This window comes from Physeter macrocephalus, unplaced genomic scaffold, assembly GCF_002837175.3.
Source record: "Physeter macrocephalus isolate SW-GA unplaced genomic scaffold, ASM283717v5 random_1013, whole genome shotgun sequence".
NCBI lineage: Eukaryota > Metazoa > Chordata > Mammalia > Artiodactyla > Physeteridae > Physeter > Physeter macrocephalus.
The window spans coordinates 9,537-19,200 of NW_021146470.1; the positions used below are offsets into that span (position 1 = coordinate 9,537).

General features: G+C 60.8%; 1 protein-coding gene across 1 annotated transcript in view; it reads left to right on the forward strand.

Annotated features, from left to right (window-relative positions):
* Window positions 1–5,778: 5,778 nt before the first annotated feature.
* Window positions 5,779–9,664, forward strand: part of DUSP7 (dual specificity phosphatase 7) — a 7,645-nt gene continuing 3,759 nt past the window's right edge. The window contains exons 1-2 of the mRNA XM_007105953.4: window positions 5,779–6,399; window positions 7,887–8,321. Of these exons, the coding sequence (XP_007106015.2) occupies window positions 5,883–6,399; window positions 7,887–8,321 (952 nt within the window). The 5' untranslated portion in view covers window positions 5,779–5,882. The remainder of the gene's footprint in view (window positions 6,400–7,886; window positions 8,322–9,664) is intronic.

The following is a 9,664-nucleotide window of genomic DNA, read 5'->3' on the forward strand; positions in this document are numbered from 1 at the left end:
GTGCTGGGATCAGGCCTGCTTGGCATCACTCCCAAGTCAGCCAGCCCTGAGCAGGCCTTGAAATGTTCACTTGCCCAGGCTGACCAGCACAGCAGACCCCCATACTCTGATGGGAACCCCATGCCCAAGAAAGCTTGGAACAGAGGGCAGCTGGGGTCATGAGAATGGCCTGGCTGGGCCCCAGGACTCTGCGTGACCACGTGGGGGGCTCCAGTGATGAAGGGAGGCTCACACAGGGGAAGTCGAAGAGGGGAGGCTCCAGTGGGTAGAGAGTGGAAAATGCTGGGTCCTGCAGGGGAGGATTCAGAGCAGGAGCAGACTCTGCTGAGGTTAAGCAGGACAGGCTTCCTGAGGCCGTGGCCCCTCAGAAGCTGGAGATAATTTCGGGGGTGGGCATGGAATGAGGAAGTGTGTGAAGGCAGGGGTGCTGTGTCTGGGGCACTGAGTAGGAAGCAGGAGGAGGTCAGAGTGAAGTGAGCTGGGGGTGGGGACAGAGAAGCATAGCTGGTCTGGCTATGAATTGAGACATTAGCAAAAAGGTTTTACCTCCCTTGTCTACCACAGTTGATCAACTGGTCCTGCCTGCTTGGAAGGGTTTTCAGGCCAGAGAATGGTTCAGCAAGTCCTGTGATTGACTAGTAATGCCTGCCTGGGATGAAACGTGGCCGACTGGTGAGTCTTCCACACTGAGGCAGGCCCCAGTGGGGTGGTGTGTGGCTGGGAAAGGCACACTCTCAAGTGAGTAGCCCCAGGGAGTCCACCTGGGGAGGTTGGCCAAGGGCCTGCAGTCACTGCTGGGTGGGGAGCAGGGAGAGAGGAATTACATCTGTCTAGTTCCCCCTCTGAGGTCCCACTTCACTGCCCTGCACACTCCCTTGCCCAGGGCAGGTGCTCAGAAAATGAGCCTGAATGGGAGGGGAGGCTCCTCCAGAGGCAAGGCTCTGTTTGCTCTTCCCCTCTACCTTCTCCAGGTGGCTTTGGGGAGTTCCCAGATCTTCTAGGCCCTGGCTTCCATCCTGCCAGGTCTTGTTCTCTGATTTTCCTGGGCGTGGCCCTCTCTCTCACCTGCTCCTCAGGGCCCTGACCTCCTACCCCCTCTGCCCCAACACCTGGGCAGGGCAGGGACAGGATGGATAGGCTGGGCCCCCAGCAGCAGAGCTGTCCCAGGCAACAGCTTCCCTGTGCCATGCTGCCATCACCCAGGGCCTGGCAGCCCCCTGCTGGGAGGCAGGCCGGGATGGACTTCTGTTCCATCCAGAACTAGTCACCACAGAGATCCCAGCAACGGCCAATATGGAAGGGTGAGCCCAGGTGACTGGAGGGCTGTGGGAGAAGAACATGGATTCCATCAGCCTGTAACAGCCCCTCTGGGTTATCTGTCTGTGGGCACCCCTCCAGCAAGAGTGGCAAGTGCCCACACATACAGGGTCTGTTTGCATATGTGCATATCACAGTGAGTATGTGTGTACATGTGTACTGTACATTTCTGCACTCGTGCATAGGTCTGTATTTGTGTATTTCTACACACACCCTTATATGCCTGTGAGCATATATGCATGTATAGGTAGATCTATGGGTGTTTGGGCCTGTAAAGAGTGTGTGTGTGTGTGTGTGTGTGTGTGTGTGTGTGTGTGTGTGTGTGTGTGTGTGTGTGTGTATGTATGTACATGCACATGCATGGATGTGTACAGCCAGGAGTTCTGTGCAGGGCAGGAGAGTTGCCAGGCTTTTCACAGTCCACTCCTGGCCTGGCTTAGACACTACTTGTTCTGACTGCAACCCAGGCAGGCACCTCACCAAGGGATGTGGGAGAAGCTGTCCCAAGGTTCAGGGGCAAGCAGAGTGACCCCTAGTCTGGGTTTCAGGCAGGGCTCTGATGGCACATCTCCCCCAGCCTAGTGGAGCTGCCCTTGGCAGAGACTGGCTCTGTCACCAGCAGCAGGCATCATGGACTGGAGTGCCCTGCCCCAGCCCCTGCTCCAGCCCCTGCTCAGCTCTCATAGTGGGAAATAGACCTTGATTGGAAAGCTGCCCTCCTGGAAGGAAGCAGGAGCTCATCCCAAATTTGTGCTAGCCTCCTTAGGGTAGGAGGGCAAGAAACTGACCCTCCTCCCCTCCTGCCCCTCCAGCATATGCCATTCAAACATGCTGGCCCATCTCTAAGAAATCCAGGGGCAACAGTGGGAAAAGGAAAGTCTGCTTCCAAGATGCTTAAACTATTCTTGGTGATGCAGCTCCTGGGTCACCATGCCATGTGGACGTGTGTTTGGGGGGGGTGGTACACACCAGTTCATATCTGTTCAGTTCACATCAAACATCCCACCATCACAGCTAAGCCTTGCCGGGCTGGGAAGCCCCCTTCACTGTGTGGCTCTGGGGCTGGATACGTGCAGACAGGGAAGGTAGCTCCAAACGTGCCTCATGGGTTCGGGCCTGGCAACTGGGGGACGAGGGATGAGACAGAGACGGCAGGAGGAGAAATGGCCTTGAGGAGGGCCAGGCCTACCACTGGACATCCAAAGGGAGAAAGTCTGGTGGGCGGTGTAACCATGACTGTGATAGAGTCCAGAGCAAAGTTGGGGGGCAGAGGTCCTGGGATCATGTATCAGGGGGGCTAATCTAGCCTGGAGGATCAGAGGAAGCCTCCCTGAGGGTGACACCTGAGCTGGGATATTCTAGAAGGCAGGCAAAGGGTGAGGGCAAAAAAATGTCCTGACTGAGGGAAGAGCATGTGCAAAGGCCTGGAGGGGTGTGGGAGAGGGGTACAGCCCGCAGAGAGTTCAAACACACCCCACCCGCAGCTCCCCTCCTGAGACCCAATCACCCCCAGGGGCCCACACCTGTTCTGGGGCCCCCCTGCCCCTCAGGGAGACCCTAGTGAGTGGGGCACCTCTCCCAGGGGCTGCAGGTGAGGGAGGGTCTGAACCTTGAAGGGCAGGAAAGGCCACATTCCTGAGGAGGAGGAATGTCTTTGATCCCAAGCTCTCGCCCAAGGTACCAGGTCCCATCTCCCAGTATCCTTGAGGGAGGGTCACAGGTGCAGAGCAAGGCCCTGGGCAGGGGCAGCTCTGGCCTCTTGCTGTCTGACCATAGGCAAGTTCTTGTTATGCTCTGAGCCGCGTACGTCAGAGGGTTCTGTGTCTGTCCCTTGCCCCCTCCCCTAACACCCAAGGGCAGCCCTGCTGGGATCCACTTTACGCATTGTGTCTAGAGGTTCAAGACTGGAGGCAGGGCTTCCACTCAGGAACCAAGGCTTTGGGGCTCTCCTCCAGCCAGGGTGATAGGGGCCCAGGACCACTGCATTATCTCCCATGGCCAGGCTAATTCTCTTCCACCCCTTTGCTCCCCCTGTCACCCCCTCCCCAGGTGCTCTCCCTTCTCCTGTACTCAGTCAAATCCTGCCTCTTTTTACATCCCTGCGGGAGGATGCCCCCCACCCCCAGGGAGTCTTCCCAATTCCACACATCCTCACAGGTGTCTCCTCCAGGGTAGCTGTCCCCGATAGAGGAGTCCAGAGGGTGAGGGAGACTAGGGAGCCATCACAAGCTAATGTGAGGGGTGGTGGGCCTCCTCCCCTCTTCCGGGAGGGACTTCCTCGTGCACGGGGGATGGAGACTGGGGAGGCACAGTGGAGGGTCCCCTCGCAGTTGTGCCCCCAATAGTGAGAACAATGGTCAACTCCTCATCAGGCACTGCTGTAAGCGAAGCTCCAACAGGACCCCAACAAGCCCACTGAGGAATGACTCACTGGCCAGCAGGTTCCCTCCCTTGTGGGTCTGCTCAGGCCTCTCTTTTGAGTGAGGTGCTAGTTTTCTCCATCCCCGACAACCAGCACCTGGACTACCGGCCAAGGGGCCTGGCTTCAGAGAACCACCCTCACAGCCTGACAGATTTGTGATGGACTGGTTGGGCACTGTCCAGACCAGCACGATCCCACGTGGGGAAACCTGAGGCCCAGAGAAGTTGGAACCATATTCGGGCCACACAACTGTCAGCAGGTGGCAAGGCAGAATCCACATCTAGGCCCCTCAGGCCCCGGGAGCCCTTTCCACTCGTCCTAGGTCCCCAGGGAAGTAGGCTCTGCCCAGCAACCCTAGGACAAGCCTGCCCGGGAGGCCAGAGACCTGATTCTCCTATCACCTCTCTGGGCATCGAACCTTGGGTGATAAGGCCATGTATGATTGCAATGCTGTCATCTTGCTGGGAGTGTGACTGTGGGAGAGATCCCTGCTTCTTTTCGACACAGCCCTGCAGCGGGATGAAACCCTTCACGTAGACTATCCTTCGCATGGACAAAGAGGGGTGGGCGGAGGGAGGTGGGCAGCGGGGACTAACCCAGGGCCGCCCCTCTTCGTGCCTTCCTGTCAGCGGAAAGCTCAAATCCTGCGGGTTCCAGAAGCACTCCCTTCGGCAAATCTCAAGCGCCACCGCCCTTCATCTCTGACGCTAACCTCCCTTCAGCTGGGTGTAGAGGCAAGGTGGCGGGGAGCCGACCAGCCTCGGGCAGAGTGGGAAGGATAAACCCCAAGGATGTGGGAGCACTCCGCCCAGCAGGGAACGGACCAGACGAACCGCAGGATCAGCCACGAGCTCCCTCCCGACGCAGACAACATTGACTCAGTAGGGAAAGTGCGGCAGGCCCTGCGCACGCGCACCGCTCGAGTCGAGCCGCTTTGTTCCAGCGCTACCTGCGGATCCATTCACCTACTCCGCTTAGGCAGCCTGCGAGCCGATACACAGCGCTCGCTGAGACCCCGCCCACTTCCCGCGCTGGGTGGAACTTTCGGAGGGTCCCGCCTTCCTCTCTCCGCCCTACCGCCTCCTTCGGCCGCGATTGGCCACCTGCTTGGCGCACTCCCGCCTACCACGGAAGTTGATTGGTGCGCTGGGAGGTGGGAGGAGGAGAGCCGATTAAAGAGGATCCCCCCAGCACCAGCTCCTGTGGAAAAGTCACGTGGCGCTTCACTCGGCGCCTGTCACCACCCCGCTTGTGAAGCTTCCTTAAAGGGCCCGCTCTCTCTTCCCAGGTCCTTTCAGGATTTCTTCACCCCTGCCCGTGGAGGGTGGCACGGCCTTGGGCCGTCCTACTCCGCCAGTCGCCTAGGTGCTGATCTCCCCTCAGGCCTGCTGGGGTGAGACTACCTTCAGGTCTTCAAGCGTGTAGCCCTCATTGGGACTATGCAAGTTGCCAGAAACGGTGACAGCCTAAGCACAGGTCATGGCACGTAGTAGGCGTTCAATTTCCATTTGTTGAATGAACTCGCTGAGAATGAATGAATGGAGTTGACAGGAGGAGGGGGCTTTGGCTCAGCCTGATCGCCCCTTCCCTCCGCCCCATCCCCGGGGAAACTCTGCTTCCGGGAACGTAGGAAGGGGATGCTATGCGCAGGACGCCCCCAGGGCAGCCCTTCAGGGTAGGGCACAGAAGAGCTGGGAGCGCGGGATAGGGGACCCGAGAGGGTCTTGGCCGGGCCCGCAGGCGAGTCATAATCTGTTCTGGGCCAGGCGAGACGGCGGCAGCGCTGAGGCGGGGCGAAGGCCGGGGCGCAGGTCTCCGGGCACACGGGACCGGCTCGCGCGCCCGCGTACCCCGTGGGGAGGGGCGGCGGAGGTACGGCGCCTTTAAGCTCGGGCGCCGGCCCCGCGGCCCCGCCCCCCGGAGGACGCCTCGGCGCGCGGCCGTCCGAGACGCCGTTTAATTGGGGCTGTCAGGCCGCGGCGCGCGCGGAGGGCCGGGCGGGACGGAGGCCGGGAGGCCGGGGCGGCGGGCGTGCAGCTCGGCGGGAGGCGGGCGCCCGGAGACGCGGCTGGGGCCCGCGCGGCCGGGGCGCCGTCCCAGGGCAGGGCTGCCCGGCCCCGGCCCCGGGCCGCCCGCGCTCCCCATGAAAAACCAGCTCCGCGGCCCCCCAGCGCGGGCGCACATGTCGGCCTCGGGGGCGTCGGCGGCTGGGGGCACCGGGGCGGGGTCGGAGCCCGGTGCGGGGTCTGGTTCCGGCGCCGGTACCGGGGCAGGCGCGGCGGCGGGTGCGGGGGCCATGCCTTGCAAGAGCGCCGAGTGGCTGCAGGAGGAGCTGGAGGCGCGCGGCGGCGCGTCCCTGCTGCTGCTCGACTGCCGGCCGCACGAGCTCTTCGAGTCGTCGCACATCGAGACGGCCATCAACCTGGCCATCCCGGGCCTCATGCTGCGCCGCTTGCGCAAGGGCAACCTGCCCATCCGCTCCATCATCCCTAACCACGCCGACAAGGAGCGTTTCGCTACGCGCTGCAAGGCGGCCACCGTGCTGCTCTACGACGAGGCCACGGCCGAGTGGCAGCCAGAGCCCGGCGCTCCCGCTTCGGTGCTTGGCCTTCTCCTGCAAAAGCTGCGCGACGACGGCTGCCAGGCCTACTACCTCCAAGGTGAGGGCAGCACCGAGACCCTGTCTGGGATTGGGGCTCTCCCGCGGCTCCTGGGTGACCCAGCCGGAGGCCGCTTTCTCTCCCCGTGCCCAGCATGCCCGGCCGGCGCCACGTCGCCCCCGGCCCGCATTCTCCTCTCCCGGGCCTCTGGCCCCAGCTGTGCGGGTTTAGGCTGGCACGCGGGCCTCCTCTGCACCCCTTTCTGGGCACGATCTAAGTGGGTCGAACAAACTTCTCCCCGCCTGGGCTTTCCTTTTTTCGTGTTGTTGGGGCCATGGCAGCTCCTAGGTTTCCCGTGAGCCCCTCAAAGGAGGGAGGGTCCCTTCCTGGGCACCCAAGTTCAGCTCCTACAGCCTGGAATGCGTGTTCCTGGAAGGCCACGGTTAGGACAGGAGCTTTTCATAATCGTCCCCGCCCCCGCCAGGGAATAGGAATCATTTGGGTTGGGGGACTCCGGACATCCCCGCGTGGGTCTCATCACTTGGGAATCACTGCCTCTTGGAGGCGCTTGGGGCAGGGCTGTAAGCAGTGTTCCTTGCCCCAGCTCTGGTTTTCTGGGACCCCCCAAGTCCTTAGCCTGCCACCCCAGAGATTGTGGAAGGGGGAGGCAGCGCTGGGAGGCGAGTGGCTGCAGCCGGTGTTTCCAATTAACATTCCAAAATGGCCTCTTGCTGGCAGCGGGGCGGGCAGGCGGGAGGGGAGAGGAGGCCTGCGGCACCCTCGGGCGCAGGGCCCATCCTTAGCTGCAAGACGCTCCCCATTTCTTGTCCCTGTAAAGCCCCCAGCAGCCTCCCCTTCTGTGGGTTCAAGGCTTGGGGGGGACCTTGTGTTATAAGGTGGTGGGTTCTGGAGGGATGGAATTGGGACCCCTTTTATGAACTTGTCTCTGCCGTGGGAAAGAGCCAGCAGACACCTTCACACTATTTCCCGTGTGGTTGAGAGTGGGGCTCAAGCACCCGATTCCCAGTCAGGGGGTCCAGGCCCTCTCTGCCTCTAGCTAACCCAGATGCAGCTCTGGCCCCTGCGGTCTCATCTATAAGAGGGGTTTGCAAACCCACAGGTGTTGGCCTGAGGTGGGGTTGTTTGCGTTTCTTTACCGCTTAGCAGTTACTGAGCACCCATGGGTGCCAGGTGTGCATGGGAGCTGTGGAAGAGGAATGAGCTGGAGTCTGTCCTCAAGTGCCCTAAAGCTGGTTGTATGGCTGGGGCCCTGAAGCCCTATGGGTAAGGGTATGGAGTTCAGGCATGTTACTTTATCATTTGGGGCCTCAGTTTTCCCATCTGTGAAGTGGGTCATAGGATAGTTGTGGAGAAGACAGGAGGAGGTACATGTGTAAATATGTAGCACCGCCCGTGTTGTCCATTGTTGGTGTTACGGTGCTTGCCGTGGGGAACCCTGGCTGCTGTTGGTCTTGTGCAGCCTGTTTGGTCTGGGGGCACTGGCATCGTCAGTCTCTCATCCAGGCCCTGTCTCATCCTGGCCACAGGTGGTTTCAACAAGTTCCAGACAGAGTACTCAGAACACTGCGAGACCAACGTGGACAGCTCGTCCTCACCAAGCGGCTCACCGCCCACCTCAGTGCTGGGTCTGGGGGGCCTACGCATTAGCTCTGACTGCTCAGATGGTGAGTCGGACAGAGAGCTGCCCAGCAGTGCCACCGAGTCAGATGGCAGCCCTGTGCCATCCAGCCAACCGGCCTTCCCCGTCCAGATCCTGCCCTACCTCTACCTCGGCTGCGCGAAGGACTCCACCAACCTGGATGTGCTCGGCAAGTACGGCATCAAGTATATCCTCAACGTCACGCCCAACCTGCCCAACGCCTTCGAGCACGGGGGCGAGTTCACCTACAAGCAGATCCCCATCTCTGACCACTGGAGCCAGAACCTCTCCCAGTTCTTCCCTGAGGCCATCAGCTTCATCGGTAAGTGCTGCTGCGCTTTGGGCAGGGTGGGTGGGCTTGCGCATCAAGGTGTGTATGGGACTCTGGGTGTTGCCCGTGCCTGGCTGGGTATCTCTGGGCCTGTCAAGACCTGTGTGTGCCCTGTATGTGCCAGCGTGTGCCCATGGGTGTACCCAGGCCCACTGTGAGTCACCGAGGCCCTCGGGGCCTGAGCAGTCCCCCGACTCCCAGGCTCCCCGCAGCTGTTGGAGCCTCGTGGACTCTGCTGTCCAGCTTGGGTGTTTCTGGCTGTGCTGTTTCGGGCTCAGCAAGCTGAAACATCCCAGCTCTCAGACCTCCCACGGGTCTTGCTTGCTTTGCGTCACGCCTCAGCGCACATGTCTCTTTAGGGGCTGTCACAGAGCCTCTTTGGGCTTTACTGTGTACCTGAGGGGGGCTAAAGTGTGGCCTGGAGCCAGAGGCCTACCCAAAACTGGCAGCTGTTGGAACGTGATGACCCAAAGGGCCTCGGCGGGGCCTCAGATGCTCCTGGCAGCCTGTGGGGCTTGCTTGGCATATAGGGGATATTCAGAAAGTATGGGGAGAGGCTGAGGAAGCCCTCCCCAGAGTAGTGTGTTCTGCTGTCTGGCTTAGCGCCCTCTGAGCCCCCTGCATCCGCAGCCTCAGCTGACTCGGGTTCCTTATCTTTGACCTCCCATCCTGCTTTCTCCTTGGCCAGCTGGAGGCTGTTTAGATGGCAGGTCGTCTTTGGGTTCAGCTCTCACCCAGGATTCAGGAAAGGGACACAAGATCAGGGTGAATGTAAACCCTGGGCTCTCCGAGCCTGGTGACCCAGTGTTCTGTCCAGCCTCCGGTGGCAGGGAGGGGGTGGCCCGGCAGTCTTTTCTCTCTGGCGGCTGTGTCCAGTGGAGGGCGTTTTGGTGTCAGCTGGGCTGGGCTCGTGTTAATAACAGGAAGTGGGAGGCTTCCCCGCCTCATCCGCTTACTGGGAACCAAAAGTAGGTGCCTGGCTGGGAGGAAGGAAGGAAGCTGAGGCCTGGGGGAGGGGCTGTGTCGGGGGCTATCCAGAGCTTCCCAGCTCTGCTTGGGAGGACATGGCCCAGAGGGCTATGGGTGCCGCTTCAGCATTCGTGCTCTCCCCAGTGAAGAGGGGGCCCCCGGATTTCCCACGGCTGAGCCTGGTTTGTAGGTGTTTTTAGCCTTCTTGGAGGTCCCTTTACATCTGGGGAGGGGGACAGAACAGGGTGTAGAGGTGGGAGGAACCATACTTCCTTTTTTTTTTTTTGCGGTACGCGGGCCTCTCACTGTTGTGGCCTTTCCCGTTGCGGAGCACAGGCTCCGGACGCGCAGGCTCAGCGGCCATG